The 19953-nt window shown below is 32.8% G+C and overlaps 3 protein-coding genes across 16 annotated transcripts; 2 read left to right on the top strand and 1 right to left on the bottom strand.

Moving 5' to 3' along the window:
* Positions 1 to 756: 756 nt before the first annotated feature.
* LOC107422498 (vacuolar protein-sorting-associated protein 37 homolog 1) lies at positions 757 to 6816 on the bottom strand. 14 transcript variants are annotated; one of them, XR_009639404.1, is made up of 5 exons: positions 6259 to 6816; positions 5057 to 5507; positions 3573 to 3786; positions 2030 to 3336; positions 757 to 1330 (listed from the first exon to the last, which is right to left on the bottom strand). XR_009639404.1 is itself a non-coding variant. In XM_060818449.1 (5 exons), exons 3-5 carry the CDS (start codon positions 3756 to 3758, stop codon positions 3251 to 3253), a joined length of 225 nt encoding a protein of 74 aa, XP_060674432.1. In that variant the 5' UTR covers positions 3759 to 3844; positions 5398 to 5507; positions 6259 to 6803; the 3' UTR covers positions 2597 to 3250. The 14 variants fall into 14 exon arrangements, 4 of the variants coding, with proteins under 4 accessions (XP_060674432.1, XP_060674430.1, XP_060674431.1 ...); XR_009639405.1 differs by having other exon boundaries at positions 760 to 1386; positions 2709 to 3336; positions 6259 to 6811; XR_009639408.1 differs by lacking the exon at positions 757 to 1330 and having other exon boundaries at positions 2597 to 3336; positions 6263 to 6361; positions 6463 to 6815.
* A 1883-nt stretch (positions 6817 to 8699) lies between these two features.
* On the top strand, positions 8700 to 13280 carry LOC107431216 (probable serine/threonine-protein kinase PBL8). The gene is made up of 6 exons (XM_016042100.4): positions 8700 to 9029; positions 9404 to 9744; positions 9844 to 9979; positions 10960 to 11096; positions 11213 to 11336; positions 12379 to 13280. Exons 1-6 carry the CDS (start codon positions 8978 to 8980, stop codon positions 12864 to 12866), a joined length of 1278 nt encoding a protein of 425 aa, XP_015897586.1. The 5' UTR covers positions 8700 to 8977; the 3' UTR covers positions 12867 to 13280.
* A 5612-nt stretch (positions 13281 to 18892) lies between these two features.
* LOC107431411 (uncharacterized) lies at positions 18893 to 19708 on the top strand. Its single transcript, XM_016042310.4, has 2 exons — positions 18893 to 19133; positions 19207 to 19708. The coding sequence occupies exons 1-2, from the start codon at positions 19028 to 19030 to the stop codon at positions 19503 to 19505; spliced, it is 405 nt and encodes a 134-aa protein (XP_015897796.3). The 5' UTR covers positions 18893 to 19027; the 3' UTR covers positions 19506 to 19708.
* The last annotated feature ends 245 nt before the right edge of the window (positions 19709 to 19953 follow it).

Genomic DNA, 19953 nt, shown 5'->3' with positions numbered 1-19953 from the left:
TTATCGTAGGTTTCATCCGTAATTACCGAAGGCCCTACGATAATCAAATTTTTGTGCCAATTTGAAAACTTTTTTAGAACTTTTAGGATTTTTTCTCCTTAGGATCATTGAAAAATGTATATTTTGCATGTTGTTGCATTTAACATACATTAGGGGACTTGTGGGGGCCAAAAAAGTTGTCAAATGTGATTACCATAGGGATTTCGATAATTACCGATGATTTCTACGGTAATTTTTCCAGTAAGTATAAACTGATTACTGTAGGTTTCATCGGTAATTACCAAAGGTCCTACAGTAATCAAATTTTTGTGCCAATTTGAGAACTTTTCCAAAACGTTTGGGGTTTTTTCTCCTTAGGATCATTGAAGAATGTATATTTTGCATGTTGTTGCATTTAACACACATTAGGGGACTTGTGGGGGCCAAAAAAGTGGTCGAATATGATTACCATAGAGGTTTTGATAATTACCGATGATTTCTACAGTAATTTTTCCAGCAAGTATAAATTGATTACCGTATGTTTCATTGGTAATTATCGAAGGCCCTATGGTAATCAAATTTTTATGCCAATTTGAGAATTTTTTCAGAACTTTTGGGGTTTTTTCTCTTTAGGATCATTGAAGAATGTATATTTACATGTTTTTGCATTTAACACACATTAAGGAAATTGTGGGGGCCAAAAAATTGGAAAAATGTGATTATCACAGGGGTTTCGGTAATTACCGATGAAAACTATGGTAACCAAATATTTTTTCCAATTTGAGAGCTTTTTTCCGAACTTTTGGAGTTTTTTTTTCTGTTTAGCGTCATTGATATTTTATCAACACAATACGACAGATGACTTTTCCAACAAAACAACACATAAAACCAATGTCTATTATGCCAAAACACATGTTACGCGGTTGAGCTACTAATTGCATTCCTTACTACATTGCATAACACACGCATACCACATGACATGCCCTCATTGTCTTAATATAACGTAGAGTGATTTATGGTCCTTCAGTTGAATGGTGCTGTTGGTTGGCAGTGCTATCAAGAGGTATGGCGGCTAAGCATGATCGGTTGCGGTGACTAATCTGTTTACACCTCCCGCATCTATATTGATGATGCTCCTCTCCTTGAGATTGAATCCTCTTCTTTCTAGGTCTTCCTGACTGTTTTCCAATCTTAGGTGGAAGTACAAGCTAGTTTATGACATCATCTAGAGCATGCCATTGATATTTATCTCCAAGTGGATATATGGTTTCTGAATATGCATCACGGAGTGAGTCAACTGAGTGATGCGCCGAATAAAGGATATATGGCGAAATATGTTGATGCTTACATGCTGCAATTGCATGGACACAAGGAAAGCCAGGTTTCTCTATACGGCATGTGCATTATCTGTCAAATTTAAATGAATAATATGCTTCAATGACTACCAAATAAGGGTGTTTATGAAATGAATGATGCTTCACAGTAACTTATTATGCCATGGCAAGATGAAAAATGCAATCCTAAGATAAACCAAGCCCATGAGTTATCCTTTGAAAAAAAATTATAACCCATTGTTGCCGATGCGTGTAATATATATATATATATATATAGTCTGTGCATAAAAGAAATAAAAAACAGGGGCATAAATTTACTTTTTTACCAATTAAAATACGAGATGAAAGAATAGGTTTATATATCACCTTTAGGCAATCCTATCCATAATTGTTATTGCAATTATTTCATAATATATATGAGACCATTGTATTGTACTAATACATTTCTTCAACGCATCTATGTTAATATTTTTTCCAATGGACTACTAAGATAGCATAAGCAAAATATAAAAGCACACTGTCACCAATAGGACTACTAATAACATGTATAGAACATTGCATAGTTGTTATATAGCATTAAAAGTTAACTAAAGACTATAATTGTGGATATTTAGATATCACAAAACATCAACAGCAAGTAGACTTCTCATATAAAACATTTAATATGTCCTCAAGAAGATAATAATCATCAAATGCAGCTCCTACCATGAACCTACCAATAATCCAAACCACAACAGCTGTGGTCCTTGTGGTCCTTAAAATTTTGAATAGAAACATAAAGTGAAAGAGCTTCATCATATCATAATATGCTGACAACATAAATATAATTGAGTGAATAATCTTCCACCAGTTCCTTACATCCTAAAGAGAAAAAAGTTCATCCCACATAACTCCTGACAGACATAGTGGATTAAGTAGAATAACATGTCAAGTTTGTGACACATGTGCTAAATCATAACATAACATTAGCTTGAATGGATGCAATGTTGACATTTTGGTGATTTGTGGATTATTTTGTTCACGATCATAAATATAGTTACATTTAGCATGTCCTTCATATATAATAACATTATCAAAGTTGTCAAATTCGATTGAGGTGGTTTGCTTTCAAAAAATGGAAAAATTAAAATACCGATGGAATGTCGGTAATTACCGATGGAACCATCGTTAAATTTTCCAACAAGCAAGTGTTTCATAATTACCGATGGACCGTATGTAACGAATAAAGGTTGTCATTTGCAAATGGAAATTTCCGAACCATTTATGGATTGTTGTACATAAAATCAAACCAACATATAACTTGCACTTTTATATCATGTCAAAACGTGACAAACAATGAATCCAATATAAAGGGAAAATATACATGTATATGTATATATATATATATGCACATACCCAAAATCTTTAACTCTGCTGCGCACGAACGTATACTTTAATTACACATTTTGAAGTCTATGGGCTCCACAATGAAGATTTTCAGTCTTTTTGTTATTACAAAAGGTTGGGGGTATGCAGGGAGACTGAACTGCACTGAAGGTGGTATTGTGTTTTCTGCAATGGTTGGTCAGTGTGAAGAACGGCTGAAAGGTACGTAACCAACAAAAGAGAAAGAGAGAGGGAGACACATAGGATTCATTGAATGTGGTAGCAGGGAGAAGAAGAGAGAGGGATAGAAGTTAATGAGGGTAGATGAGAAATGGGAGATGGTAAAACAATTTGTTTAAATATTTTCCACTTTATTCGACAGTTAATGAAAAATCAGGGTAGATGAGAAATGGGAGATGGTTCCATTTATTCGACACTTTCATATCCATTTATTTAAATATTTTCCACAACTGCACAATTTCCCTCTTGACTACTCTCTTATGGACATACTACCATGGAGCCGCATTTTAAAAGAGATTGGAAGAAGCTTTCAAGCTGGGAATAGTGCTCGCTTAAGTGATGCGAAGCTTCTTGTATATCTGCACAAAAAGCTGCTTGTGCAGATTTTCAGATTCCTCATCTGTCATGTTCATTGCATCTACATACAAACACCAGTAGAATAAAGGTTAAAGGTAATTAAGATAAAGTAGCTTATTATCAAATTTGGCTTCTCTACATTAATTTTTTCGTGTTTAAGCACAACCAGTATGTACAAAACAACAAAAAGAAACTTGAGCTTGAGCACAAAGAAACTGCGCAATTTAGATTTCCAACTATAAATTATCATATTTTATACCTTCAAGCCTTTGGAGAAGGGAAGCAGGGGAACTAAACCTCAACATTTCTTCCTTTTGTCTATCAAGCTCATGTAGCTTCTCCTCTGTAGCAGCCAACTCTGTTGTTCTCATAATTATGCACTGTGTACCATACAAACAGGAGAAAATGTTTCACAATCAATACAATAATTTCGACACCACCTAAAGAAAGCAAGATAAATATTACCTGATTTCTAAGCTCCATAATGCGCGACTCCTTTTCCAAGTTCTACCTATGAGTTTAAATAAATTCAGGATCTGTTTCTCCATGCATAATTCAATTGTGCTCGACTGATATATATATATATATATATATATATATATATATAATTAAAAAAAATATCTAGTAGATATCTCCATGCATAATCCAATTGTGCATGACTAATATAACAAAAACTAGTAGATAACAAGAAAAGAATAACTCGCTAGCTGCAGTCTTTCTTTGCGAATTTCATCTCTAAGCTGATAATTGTCAAGTTGCAAAAAAATATCAAGGAAAAATAATCAGAACATAGATTCAAGTATCACAATAGCGAAACTACTATATATTGGGAAGACATAAACCACCATGCTGATTAATAAACCATATAAATCAAGCACAAAAGTCATTGTATTAGCACAATACCCAATATTCACTAACAAGCGTTTTAAAAAGGGGTTGATGCATGCACTTTATACACTTAAGTACTACAAACAAATTCCCAACTGAGAGAAAAAGCTTATGTACGTACATTATTTTGAATTTTAACTTGATCAAGCGAAAGTAAAAATTAATGGTATGCATCCTTGTCAGACAAAATCTTCCTTAACTTGTCAACACTAAAATATATCCAATGTAAAACAAGAGAATGATAAATATTAATCAATAATGTTTAATCCAACTGCAAAATAACATATCAAAATGAAACAAGAGAATGATAAATATTAATCAATAATGTCTAGCCCAACTGCAAAATAACATATCAAAGCGTAAAACGTAACAATAATCAAATTAAATATGAAGTTTATGACTTTTACAAAGATGATTAATATTTTCACAAATAGCAAAACAGATTATTTGTCAACTAGGCTTTAGAAAAATAAAATAAAATGATGTAACAAATGTGCAAGTAGAAATTAGTTTTCTCTTCGTAATAGAAAGAGAAGGGAATAAGCAAGTGATGATGATACTATTAGAACAGTTTGATAGAATACATGCTTGTCTAAAGATTAATTAACCTAGTTCCATAAAGTTATATGAGTAATAAATATAAAATTTAGTTATAAGCATGACCAACCTTAAGTCTTATCCTTCAAAACAGCAATTACACCCGGTGCTTCAGCAATTACACCCACAAACCATTCAATAGATGGTTTGACTAACAAAAAAATTTATATTATCATAATTACCGAAAATTTATATTATTATAATTTTTACACAAAACCACCAATAAACCCACTTCCTTTCTACACAAAATGACTAACAGAATATATTTGTATTGTATTCTATTTTCGCTCTATTACCTTCAATGCCCATCAAAAAGACCTCAAATTTTCTTCTCGTTGAAGCAAGCAACCAAAGAAGCAAGGCATACCATAATTATTCATTCCAACCCATATCCCAAGTGGCATATCAACTGCAGTCAAGCAATGAGTGGTATCAAACACCACTGCATCACCAAATATCTTATATGACTTGATAGAAGATGCATATGACTAGACAATGTTCTATAGTTGCCTGTATCCTGCCAGCAAGCACATATACATATATATATATATATATATAAACATATATGATCATTTAGAAAAACTTTTACAACTTCATTTAAACACAGACGTCGAAGCAGAATTACAAGGATCTTTACCTGATTCCAAATTGGTTCACCAGGAGGTCCAATGACTGTGGTTTCGCTGTTCTTTTTGCTGCGTATGACTTGGTCCCCTAGGCTTAAAAAAACGTATGGATCGGTCTTGCCTGGAAAGAAAGTTCAAAACTAAAACTTCAAGAGGAACCAACAAGAGATACATAAATATCAATGCAATCCAGGCAAGAATAATATGATGCAAAATTTCGAACAAACCACAAATCAGCTAAAAATCTAAAAGGAGCAAACATATCAATAACTAAAAGCAGCTAAATTTCACTAATACATAAAGCATAATGGAATTATCTTGTGAAATACATCTAGATAAAAGCATATAGTTGTTACCATAGAAGAAAAAATATGAAATGGTTTTCGGTTTTCATCTCCTAAATGCAGGGTGGAAGCATAAAAAGGAAAAAGAAATAGATGCAACCGTTGTCCATTATCCTCATTGGAAAGAGAAAAACAATATGATCCCACAAAATGGTTGAAAAAGAACCTTCATTCTTGCAAATTAGCATTTCCATAATTTTGCAAGACATATAATAGCAAATGTAATAGATCAACAAAATGTCTATTAAAGAGAGGACTTGCATATGATAATTTCAAATCAAAAATGCACATTCCACTATCTGGGAAAGAAAATTTTGAACCGAACTGTTAAGAATAGTCGAAATGAACAAATATATTAAAAAAATAAAAAATAAAAACACATAATTTAATTCCTATATATAGGAATCGAATACTCATTTCCAATCAAGGGAAAATAAACACAAAAAAACAAAAACAAAAACAAAAGCAAGAACATTTGGCAATTTATTGGAAGCCAAAAAAAAAAAAAAAAAAAAAAATTGGTCTTACCCACCGGACGCAAGCCAAATGAAAGTTGCTTCAGGAATACAACTCTCTTCCCTTTAAATCTCCCAGCCAACACAATCAACACCATCCCCGGTATAATACTCATCTTGAAAAGTTCACAGACCCAATTAACAAAACAATGAAAGCCAAATAACATGTAGCCTAAATGCATTAAATACATTATTAAAAAACAAAAAAAAAACAAACCTTTTCGGAATTGAACCTGAGCTTGGTGGGCTTGTGCTTGCGCTTGTTGACAAGCAGTTTCTTGACGTCATCAGCGGGGTAGAACTTGGGAGGTTTCTGAGATGGGTTCTCTGTGGCAGGCTTCGAATTGTGGCGAGGGAAAACATCGCCTTTTTTGGCCTTGATAGCCCAAAGTCCTGGTACATTTTAGACCTTGAATACTTGGTGACTAGAGAGATGAAACGGGGTTGTTTGGCAAAAAGGCAACTAAGTGAAGAAAGCTTGATGAATGAGAAGAGATAAGCCAGTTTTGAGGCAAGGGTGATGAAGGAGAAGAGAAAAGTCGGGTGAAGAAAATAAAAAAAATAAAAAGAAAAAAATAAAAGTAAAAATATTTAATTTGGATATAAAAATATTTTGGAATTATTAAAAATTGAAAAGGTAAAAAAAAAAAAAAAATAGCATATGAAAGGGTAAAAACCGTTAAACTCATCCATTGGGCCAAATTCCCCTAAAATAAATTATGCAAATCCCTCTTATATTTTATTTTTATTTCATTCATATGTTCTCGCTATAGTATCCCTCCTTCCCTAGGAAACATAAATCATTTGTATATTATTATTCCCTCTTTTTTATTTTTTTGGTGGATAGATTATTATTCCTCCTTGATGACAAGAATAAAAACATCTTATAATTTTGAATACCATCACCAATCATGATGACATTTTGTATAATTGATGTGCACAATTTTCTTCAGTTTAATTAAAAAACACTGAGTCGATTGGAAACAAAAGTATGCATTGCAATTCATCAACATAAAAAGTTTGACATGATCGGCAGTGTTAATTATTAAACAAGAATTATATGATAATTTTTTATTCATAAAAAAAAAATATATTATATAATAATGTTTGAGAAGTTTGTGTGTATGTAATGTCACGTGTTTGAGGAATTGATTGGAGCTAAACCAATAAAGTACCATTTCTTAATGCATTTGGTTTTTATTTTTTACTAAATTGATCGCGGTTTGTTCACTCAATCGTTTGCTAATGTTAATAGTAATTAAATATTTCAATTAACTATAAATTTAAGAAAAAAAAATCTGTATGAAAATACAATTTAAAATTGTGTCGATTTTTAGTTGTAATTTTAGTTTTTTTTTTTTTAATCTTTCATATGTTCAACCAATTAATATATCTAACAAATACTAATCATTGCTAATTACCCTTAGCAAATATATATATATATATATAGATATATATTTTATATTAATCAAACACTAACAAAACAATTAAAATAAATAAATTATATACAATTTCGTAGGGAAAAAAAAAAAAACAAATAAGTTCACAAACCGCACTTAAAATATTTGAACTGCCATTGTAGCATAAATCAGTTGTTTGCTTTGTGAGAGTTCACCAGCCACAACAATATATACGTACATGCTATTTGTCAATGTCCATAAAATACTTTGCCAATGTAGCAGCACAAGAATTATTCTTATTTAATGAAGTTATTTATTTATTCATTTTTGCTTATAAATTTTTTATACTGGGAGCCTTGGGCTAGAGAATGTATGAGTCTTACTCTCTTTAGGTATACTATATCATTAATAAAATCAGTAATATTATACATATTAAAATATTTATCGAATTTATTCACTAAATAAAATAAATTGAAATATTTATGAATTATTATATTTATAAAATTTGAATAAAAATTATCATTAAATAGATAAAAAAAATAAAATATATAGATATTATAGCAATATTTATCATATTATTTAATAATTATTATAATAAAATTGAAAGCAAATTCAAACAAACTTTTTTCTCCTGAAAACAATACACAAAATCATCAATGTAGAAGGAGATTATAATAGACGAATTTAATTCCTTTCTAAAAGAACATGAATTCTGTAAAAGGCAACTAAAAAAATTTTAAAATCCAAATGAAGTACAGTCCCCAAGTGAAAAAGCTTGAGATTCACATCCCTTTTTATGCTATGCCCCCTTGCATCCCCTTCCCCCAAGACTCGAACCCAGCTCCCACTGGCCGGGCTGTAGTGTGCTAACCACGGAGCTCCCACGCGTGTCAGATTCACGTCCCTTTATTTCTATGTATTCAAACGCAGAATTTAACCTTTACCCAAAAAAAAAAAAAAAAAAAAAAAAAAAACAGATGTTGAATTTTACAATATATATATATATATATATTCAGACATAGAGATCGACAGGATATTTCGTACAGGAAAGAGCAATGATAAATAAATATTAATGCTAATTAATAGTATACTAGCAGTACAGAAATATAGAGAGGGATATAAAGCTGGCAAAGAAGAGTGTGAGAAGGGAGAAAAAGGGCACCGAAGAATGAACCAGCACCAACACCATCATCATCCACACCTCCAACTCCAACACTGTCTACTTGTAGTCGCTGCTTCTTCTTCTGCTTCTGCTTCTACTTCTACTAGTACTACTACTCCACCACAGTTTGCTTATTCTTTGTCAGTAGCAGATAACGAAGCAACACAGAGATGGGAAATTGCGGTACCAGAGAGGAATCTGCAGTGGTAACCCATGCTCAAGGTCTGTAACTTCCATACCTCAAGACTCCATTTTTCCCATTTCCCATTTCCCATATCCCACTTTCCCAGATCTAATCTCTACTTGTTTGTTCCTTTTCGTATTGGCTCTCTCTTTCTCTCTCTCAATCCCCAATTCAATTCAAGCTTTGCTTGGTCTCAACAATGTCATTTTCTTCTCACTCGCTCCCTGTTCCTTCTGCATTTAGGACTTCTATTTCATTTGCTGAATACCCAATTGGAAACACCATTTTGCTCTGTTTCTTTTGTTTATGCATCTCTAATTTTTAGTACCAAAATTGGATTTTGATGCTGGGGGGTATGGTTTTCATTTTGCCTCGATTCTTAATTTGTTATTTTTCCATTGCGCTTTTGCAGTTCAGCAGCTCAACATGTTATCGTCTTTGCCTGTGAAGAACGGTGAGAAGAAGCAGAATCACAATCGCTCTATATCAGATCTGAGCGATCCCTCAACCCCTAGAAACTTTGAGGACTCGAGAAAGAACGCCTTGCTTTATACCCATGTCATTGCCTTTACTCTTTACGAGCTGGAGACAATCACCAAGAGCTTTCGTTCGGATTACATTCTAGGTGAAGGAGGATTTGGAACTGTGTACAAGGGTTACATTGATGAGAATGTCAGAGTTGGTCTTAAGTCGCTTCCTGTTGCTGTTAAGGTTCTCAACAAAGAGGGTCTTCAGGGACATCGAGAATGGCTTGTATTTCTCCTTCTTCTTTGCTCTGGTGTCTGCTTTTCTGGTCCACTCATTTTTTGGTTTTCCAAAGGTTTTGACTTGTGGGCTTGCTTCGTTTTGCAGACTGAGGTCAACTTTCTCGGGCAGCTTAGGCACCCAAATTTGGTCAAGTTGATTGGATATTGTTGCGAGGACGATCATAGGTTGCTTGTCTACGAGTTCATGTTCCGAGGAAGCCTTGAGAATCACTTGTTCCGAAGTATGGGAATCACTACATTAACAATGTTAATTTTACCTATGAGTGTTTTACTTGAGAGTCCTCCACTTGTTTATTTGCTGACGTTAGGTCTTTCTATTTCTACGGTCCTCTTTGACATGCTAATTTTTTCCCCTTCGGTTGAAAAGCTATCTAGATATATAGAATACATATTTTTACGACTTTTTTTTTTTTTTTCTTTAAGGTAATAATTTGTTTTTACAGCCTAAATAACGGGACTAAAAATAAGTAGATGGAGAATTCCATCATCACCAAGAAACAATATCAGGGCTGGCTTGTTCTATTTCAAAACTACGTTAAATCCAGAATTTCTTATTTGCTGGTAACGGATGTTGACTACTTGATACTATCTGCTGAACATGATGAAACTATCTGTTTGACACGATTAAACTGCTTGTATTTCAAACGGGTTTTTTGTTTCCTTTTTTTTTTATTTGGGGGGGGCCCTGAAAATATTTAAATCGATGGAGAATCCAAAATAATCATTTCTCTTGTTGAGGCAAAGCTCTCATTTGTTTTCCAGTTGCAAATGTATGTCAATGTTCATGAAAGGTATATATGGTTACAAATTCTGCTATTTGTGCTCCATCTCACTCTCACTATGGCAATCTTGTTTTCATCTTCGGTTCTCCTAGCGAGGTTTGTTTATGGAAATTGGAACTATTTTGCTTATTAAAATTTGTTTTCTTGATGCATAATATGTAAATATTTTCCTTTGTTTAGCCAATTTTTTTTTAAGCTTAGTGAGACTTTATTAGTCATATTAAATATTTGTTAAATTCCTACAATGATATGATTGTTTACAGTATTGACAGATGAAATTACATAAATAATTAGACTCTTTAACATATTTTACAATTTATTTGGTTTTGTTGATTATTGTCTTAGACATAACAGCTATGCTTATTTTCCCATCCAGATTACATTTTCTCAGTATTTGTTTTGCCTTTTTTCATATTCAGAGGCAACAATCCCGTTATCCTGGGCGACAAGAATGATGATTGCTCTTGGAGCTGCCAAAGGGCTGGCTTTTCTTCACAATGCTGAAAGGCCAGTTATCTATCGGGACTTCAAAACCTCTAATATATTACTGGACTCTGTAAGTGGTTTATTTTAAAGCTCATAACCCCTACAATTTATTCTCACAATCTTTTTGCTTGAAATTGCCATCTGATTTGTTCCTATACAGCTTACTCATTTCCTACGAATATGCAGGATTATACAGCCAAGCTTTCTGATTTTGGTCTTGCTAAAGCTGGACCTCAAGGGGATGAGACCCATGTATCTACTCGAGTAATGGGTACTTATGGTTATGCAGCACCAGAATATGTGATGACTGGTATGTTTCCCTTAATGTCTGAAATCTCCATGACCGGAAGATATAAAATAATATATATATATATATATATATATATGTATATATATCCTTTCTTAGTGCAAATAAAGTTTTGGAGTTATCTTATTTAAAGGTTGACTTTTGATGTCACTGTTTTATAGAACTGAATTACAGTGATGCGCTGCAAGATACTGGGTTTGTTAGCAGTATTGCTACAGTTCCATTTAGAGATCCTCTACCATCTATTTTAATGATCTTTTTGTCTTTTCTTCCTTCACCAAAATATAACCACTGTTCATTGCTTGGCGTGTTTTCCATCTTTGTTTTTCTAATTACAAAGTTAGACTTTTAGATTTATTGAATTAGAGAAGAAATTGTCTGCTTCTAAATTAGGTTTTAGAGAAGCATGGTTTCTGGAGGAGAGATCTGGATAGATATGTAGCACATTTGCATAAAGGTGGTAATTGTAAGGAGAATCTAAGATGTTTCTTGATCTCTTAAACAGATGACCATAACAGATAGGCAAATAAATGAGATGATCTGGATTTTTTGGCATCGGAAGCTTTTATGCTTTTCTTTTTTTTTAAGAAACCTTTATGTATTTCTTTCTTACAAATCCCCTTCTAAATTATACAAATTGTTCGCGGACCAGTATCTGTTAGTCGATTGTCATTTATGTAGGAAATTCTGTGCTCTACGGTTACAGTATCTCTCGACTTAAGATTGTATTCTTTTGGTTTTGTTTTGAAACTAAATTTTAGAGTATTCCATAGCTTCCAACTCCTTCACACGTGTATTATGATGTTGTTACACATTATATTACTTGTGGTTTCTGAATTTTGAGGTTGACATGGATATTTACCTTCTTAAATCTGTTCTGCTCGTGTATACAAGATCTTTTCTTTTGAGATCAACTGAATAAGAGACATTGATGTCCATATGTCTAGTTTTTCTTGTTCTCCTATGTTATGGAAACCGATTAAACTTTGTATTTGCTTGATGGTTCATATATTTGGATTGAGTGAGGTCTATGTGAAATGAGCAGGGCACCTGACTGCAAGGAGTGATGTGTATAGCTTTGGAGTTGTTCTTCTGGAGCTTTTGACAGGAAGGAGGTCTGTTGACAAAACAAGACCAAGCAAGGAACAGAACTTGGTAGATTGGGCTCGGCCAAAACTGAATGACAAGAGAAGGCTGCTTCAAATAATAGACCCTCGGTTGGAGAATCAGTACTCAGTAAGGGCTGCCCAGAAAGCCTGCAGCTTGGCATACTATTGTCTGAGCCAAAATCCCAAAGCAAGGCCATTAATGAGTGATGTTGTTGAAACTTTAGAACCCCTGCAAAGTTGTAATGATGCAAATGAAGTGTCATCATCATCACTAACTGGTGTGGCTCGTCAGTTTGCTGTAAGTGCAATCCCTGATCACCGGATGCGCCGCAGATTTGCGAATAATGTGGGTCCTGGTTCTAGTTGTCGATCTCCTAACCCAAATTGTTCTCCTGGAGCTCCTGCAGCATGCAGGGTTAGATGAGAAATGCAGCGCAATATGTATACTTGTTTGGTGTGCGTTTTTTCCTCCCCAGAACTCCATTCTGAAATGACAAAATTTGCTTGTTTACATGGTTTCACTGCCTCATCTATGTCAATATACATGGTTTCATGGTGATCCCAAAAACCATTGTTAATTATTTTCTACAACTGGGTGCTGGTATTTATGTTGTGGTTATGCTTTGCCATATGAAAAACTAGCTTACCATTTTGACATGTAGTTATAGCTCTGCTGGTGGAAGCCAAAGAGACCCACTCAATTCTGTGTTGATCTGTATTGTTCCTCTTTAATGTTATTTGCACTCGTTCCTTGTATCGGTTACACACATAAAAGCATAATTGTATGTATGTGTTGGTATATATATATGGTAATGATACCTTTTTGAGTTTCTCAAAATTTTCTTTCACCCAAATTTGGATACAAGTTGATGTGTCAGTTTTCTATTTGATTGCATTAGTTCCACTTATTTTTGTGTTTATACCGCATTGTTTAGTAAACAAAATTTGATGAATAAAGTTGGTAAATTGAAGGGAAAACAGTGGGCGTGGGGTGTAGTGGTTGAGAAGCCTCTTCTTAAGATTTGAGTAAAAGATCATTCAATTCTAAAGCAGGAGATGGGCACGCATGCAACAATTGAATAAAAGGAAAAATAGAAAAGAAAGCTCATGGTTGCAGAGAAAGTGTAAAGGATTTCTATAATAAGCCTAATTTCAGTCCTAAGGAGAGAGATGAAGAGTGAGAAAGAAAGAGAGAAACGGCAAAGAGAGAGGATTTTTACATTTCAAAAAACAAATAAAATAAAATTAAGAACTTATGACAATCTTACCGTACCTATCTAATTCAATTTTCATCTCTCAGATCAAATTAAATGATAAATTACATCATAAAAATATTTAACGTAGATATGAAATAAATTAATATCAATTTTATTAAAACTAGAAAGGAATTCAGGTATTGGTAATTCGGCTGCATCATAATCTTAGAAAATAAAAATTTTAGAATATCATAAAATTTAATTAACCTCTAAATATATTATTAAACATTGAGAAAAAGAAATAATAAACTAGAATATTAAGAAGAATGATGATCAAATTCCATCTTTGGACTTCGTCTACCCTTCGTACTTTACCTCCTTACACATCTTCTATCTCTCTCTAGCCATCCCAAAAGTCCATTTTAATAGTCTATTGATCTCTATTTACAATCCTCGTAAGTTAGGCTTTTGTTTCCTCATTGAATTAAAATTCTCGCCAAAACCCCCACCGTAAAGTCGCAGCCTTGCCTTTGGAGCTCCGTACATGTAGGAGTACGGAGCTGCGGCCCTGTCTCTCGGAAAAAAAGGTATTGTAGGTATTCGGCGCAGAGCCATGCTCCTAATGCCTGAAACTTGAATTAAAAATGCTTTTCAATTCAAAGCTCTGACAGATGTCGCTATTTTCACACTTTAACTCTTATCTCTTGAGCTTTGATATTTCCTACAAATATCATTGAAGATTGAAGGTTTGTGAAACTGGTCCATTTTTAAAGCATATTAATTATTAAAGCTATTAAGTTGATGAACATGAGGCACATAAGAAACCATTACCAAAAGTAAAAAATAAAAATGAGATACATGGAACTCCTAAAATAAACACTATAATAAGATAATCAACGGGCCAATCAACCAGAAAACGAAGCTTAGCTAAATCCGAAGAAATTAAGGCTATTAGGTTGATGAACATGAGCCACATATGAAACAATTACCAAAAAAATAAAAAATAAAAATGAGACACATTGATTTGTTCAAGTTAGCTTGCTCACGTCAAAATCAAAATCAAGTACTACAGGAGCTCTCTCTGGATTGGAAAATTTGTTAAAAGAGAACCAAAAAAAAAAAAAAAAAAGAAGGGTATTGAGCACATTAGCATGAAGCAAGCTCATCATAATTTGGCACTGATCCACCCAACAGAAACATGAAAAATAATATCGTCACCACAAATTGACTATCCTAGATATGTAACTCTAAATCCGCTTAAAATCATGGAATGTAAAAAGAGAATACGAAGTATAAAACTTTAATATGAAGCCTAAACTAAAATATGATATGCAAAAAAAATCTTCGAAGAAAAAACAAGCAATCTGATAAAGATTTCACCTTTAACATTATTGTGTACTTCATAATTAAAATTAAAAAAAAAAAAAGAAAAAAAGAAAAGGAAATTGTAAAAATTAAGACAAGGACATTACCCAGCAGAATGGCCTCTCCATTGATCAATATCAATAACACCCTTCTGCAAAGCTAACTAATGAAGTTCCACTGAAAGCTCCTCCAAAGTCCAGATATGACTTCAACGATTCATGCAAATCATTCAAACTGTTTTATTGGAAACACATACGAGAACCATTTGCTGTTGCTTGTAGCATAAAATTTGCAGCTAACTTTAGACTTATTGTAATCGCATTGCTTCAAGAAAACAAGAATAGACACACAATTTTAATTCATGAATCTATTTTCAAAAAGTAGAATCAGGGAATGTAAAGAAATACCAGGATTTCCAGACGACAGATCATATTGCACGAGGTAGAGAAAGGAAAAGATGGCGCCGAGGATGTCGTATTGGAAGGAGAAATGGGCACACTTGGTTTTCTGGTTTGAGCTGCGTATTATGAAGACTGCAGAAAAATCAATAGTAAGACTTTATTATTATTATTATTATTATTATATAATTTTTCATCTGCATAAACTTAACTGCAAACTAGCGTATAAAGAAAAGAAACCAAAAAAATTATATATATATATATATATATGTATATATTAAATCTAGATATTACCCAACAGGTACCTGCCACGTTAAATTCCAGCTGTGGTTGATTGTGCTCCAATATACGGAACAGCTAGGTGACGTGGAGGCTTCGGCATAATATACGAGCATTTAGACACGACAGCTAAAAGTACAATACATGTATTATTATTATTATTTTTACATAATTCTTTTTTGGTTCGCATAATTATATTATTATTTGTTTGGTATTTTATATGATTTTAATAATTCGTATATTTTAATTAAATTTTTATTTAAAATTTAAAATTTATTATGTTTCAAATAATTGTAAACCATTTAAAATAATTTATTCTCTACTTTTATAAATTTTAAAACAAATAGTAATTATATAATTTTGATATATATATATATATATATATATATTATTTTTTATTAGAATTTATAATGGAAACACGACAGCCAGCCGTTATTATTATTTTCATAGAGGATGGCTAGACGTTGTGTATTAATTTTTTTTTTTTTTAACATAATCTATTTTGATTGTTTATTTGGTATTTCATATAATTTTAATTATTCATATATTTTAATTTTTTATTTTAATTTTAATTTATTTCGGGGCCCGCAAGCAATTGGACCTCCAAAGGCAATCAATTGACTGACAATTTTAGAATCCTTTTTTTCTGCTTTCTTCTGGGTGATGCTTTCTTAGTAAAATTGAGCATCATCTATGATTATTCAAATAAAAATATATTACGTTTACGCTTATGGCATCATTGTTTTTATCTTTTATATCTTATTATGACCTTTTTTTTTTTTTTAATATTATCATTTAAAATTAAACAATTTTATCTCATTCTAAAAGACTAAAATTCTTCACTTTTATCTTAACAAGAAAACATTTCAATGTGTTCGTAAATTTTTTTTCCAAGACTACCCTCATCAAAATCCGAAATCCCTAACAACTCTCCCTCTCTTCCATGACAATCTCTCATCTATATCCATCTCAATTTGAAAGGATCAGTCATTGTTGTTCATCCTAAATGCTCCAATCTAAACAGGACGACTCCGGTGAGCTCTGATATGAACGGAACCGGCGACAGGGAATCTCCACCACAAAGGCATTGCCGCGATGGGTGTAGACCATTGTTCGCAGAGGTTCTCGATCTCCTCTTTCACAGAAGGTTCTCGATCTCCTTCGCGGAAGCCACTTTTGCTGTTGGTGCAGACCATTGTTCTTGATCTTCTCCACGAAGCCATAGTTGAAGAAGATTTATCAAATGGATCTAAGTTTTCTCTGTAAACAGATAAGGTGGTGTTTGGGAGACAAGAAAATGAGGAACCGGGAATTTTGACACTTTTCTTTTTATTTTTTTCTTTCCTTATTATTATTTGTCTTTTTCTTTTCTTTTTAATTTTGTAATTTTTTTTTAATTGATATACCGGAGGTCAAGTTTTATTGGGAAGGGATTTGAAGGCCAAAAATTCTAAAATTTAAATAAATTTGAAATCCAAATATAATATTTATAAGTATTCAAAATATTTTATTAATGGTGGATAATAAGGTTTTTCCATATAAATTATATTTGATAGGTTAATAGTTCTTATGTCTAAAAAAACAAATAAAAATATTTAAATACTTAAATTTTTTTTTATTTAAGATACAGTTATCTCTTAAAAAAAATTAAGAGAAAAAAATAAACACACCCTTATTCAATTGGACAACACTTTAGGGGTTAAAAGCATTGTCCTATATTACATAAAAATAGTTATTATTTTTTTAATTCCAAATACTATTTAACTGATTTAAATTAATTTAATATTTTTATTAAATCAAACTATTGTTTCTACTTAATTTAAAATATTATTCAAACTACCTAGTAAATATTCACATATTTAATTTATTAAAGTCTCATAAATTAATTCATCAAATTAAATAGTAATTAGAATAATATTAAAATTTTATTGAAGTACAATAAAATTTCAACTTAAACCATAGTCCATACGTCATCTAGATCAAGTACGAGAAAATATCTTTTTTCCATCCAACTTTGACCTAAGAAAACTTTGCAATTGCTACATGTCAAGGCCTTGTGGTTTAGAATACATCAATGGACAAAATAATTTTCTCCAACACTGTTTTCACATAAAACATATCATGTGCACAGACCCACATTCAAAATAAGTTCCTAATCCACCTTTAAAACATTGTGTTGTTGATCAGGATTTTCATGATCAGAACCCAACAGAAGTTGAATTACTCTGGTTTTGTCATCATATCCCTCCCAATAACTTCTTCTTCTTGTATAAACGAATAACAGAAGTTGAATAGCAGTAGTGTACTCAATTGTTAACTCTTAAGGCTTAGCATTACTAAGGAACCAAATGTTGTATCGGCTTTAATATAGTCAAGCGTCTCCCTAATCTCTTTAATCTTAGTATGCATCTTAAATCGAAAAGCTAAACTAATTCAAGGTTGAGAAGAAAATAAGTACCTCTTCTTTCATTCGTTTCCCAGTAGTCATATTAATCATCATTCTATGCCACAAAGCCTCGGTGTGAAACTCATCCAACGAGTTATCAATATCGTAAACTGCATCTTCAAGCCTCTGAAACCAATACTTAAACTTCATTTTTATTGGCCTGCTTTGCCTCTGCCTCATGGATCACAACTTCCAGCGCAGACATTGTCTTGGCAAGCTTCTTAAACTCCTTTTTCACACCCCAGAACTTGACCAACTCTTTGAAATCTGGAGAAGCCAAGTTTGCAGTGATTGAAGCAACAATGTTGAAGAGAACTCCTTAGGCCATTTAGCTAAAATCTGCAGTTAGAGAGATAGAGATGATTGAAAAGGTTGTTTCTGGTTGATTTTTGAAGGTTTAAAGAAGAAGTTTAGAGCTTCTGGTTTTTGAATATTAAGGACTTTTGGGTTGACTTTTTATTTTATTTTATTTTTTTGGAAGGAGTTGGAATTCAGTTAACCAGAGTAAATTAATAGCCAGATTTATGTGTGTGGACTATAAAGTTGGGAGTAAGGAGTGACATTTAAATCAAATGCCTTTATCTAATTAAAGCAGTCCTTGAATGATAATGCTGGAAAAAAGGGTTGGTTGTTTTTGTTTATGGATGGACCTTTTTATATAACGGGTCGGATCTTGTTGGGTTACCAAACTTGGCCCCCCAGACCGAGATTCCAAAGCCAATTTGCCTCGTACATACTCAAGTATATTATATAAGAAAAATTTGAGAGGCCATAAACAATCCTTCATTGACCCACTTATTCACAAATCTCTTCTAGACTTTTCTCCACCACAGAAAACTTTATTCACTCGTTTGACCATCCTCTCTCTCTTCTTTCTGTTAGCTAGCATAAGTCTGCTTTCATGTTTGCTTATTGGCTTTGTGAAATGGATGACTTCACAATCAATAACCACTCCATAAAACTATTTGTTTTAGTTTTGTTGATGTCCCAAGTTACGATGACTCCAGGTAAGTCAAATCGGTTCTTTTAATTCTCTGTGAAATATAGCTTCTTTAAATGGTAATTGTCTTCTACATGCAGGCCTAGGAGAGATCCTATTGAATTTAACTGATCATAATGAGGAATGTCTAAGCCAGAGCTGGAAGCCTATTGGTCCAAGCGCGTACAGGACGATTGAAGAAGCAACGGCAACAGCCTATAATGAAAGAAGGAGGCTGTCACCTTTTCAGCTGTGCATGCTTTGCAAGTGTTGCTCGGCTTCCAACTGTGCCACCATGCCTTGCTGCTTTGGCATAGACTGCCAACTCCCAAACAAGCCCTTTGGAGTTTGTGCTTTTGTTCCCAAGTCTTGCAATTGCACCTCTTGTGCCACTGCTTGACCCCTTGCAGTTTTTCTTCTGCTAAACCAGAGAAGAATAATATGAAAAAGTAATAATAAAAATCAAAAAGGAAAACCCTTTTAGCTCCTTGATTCTCCTAATCTATCTTGGTACTTCTGGCAAGTGTTGGTAAACCACAAATGACAACCATATTGGCATGTCAGAGAGAATCGTACAAATTATCAAGTTTTTTTTTTTTTTTTTTTTTTTTTTTTTTTTTTTTTTTATTTTTAAAGCCGATGATCATCAAGAGCTAGCTTGTTATATAAAATTGTACGGACCACTTGAAACAACTGGCACTTCTCTAATGCATATACTATTTATTATATTTGTATGTGTGTGTGTATATATATATATATATATATATATGCATAATGTGTGACCAAAATGTATCGGGCATTTGGACCAAAATAACCAACAGTACTACCTATCCTGATCACTATCATAT

The sequence above is a fragment of the Ziziphus jujuba genome, chromosome 6 (assembly GCF_031755915.1).
Source record: "Ziziphus jujuba cultivar Dongzao chromosome 6, ASM3175591v1".
In the NCBI taxonomy this organism is placed as follows: Eukaryota; Viridiplantae; Streptophyta; class Magnoliopsida; order Rosales; family Rhamnaceae; genus Ziziphus; species Ziziphus jujuba.
The sequence above is the reverse complement of the archived record's forward strand: the minus strand, read 5'-3'. Positions and strand labels throughout refer to the sequence as shown.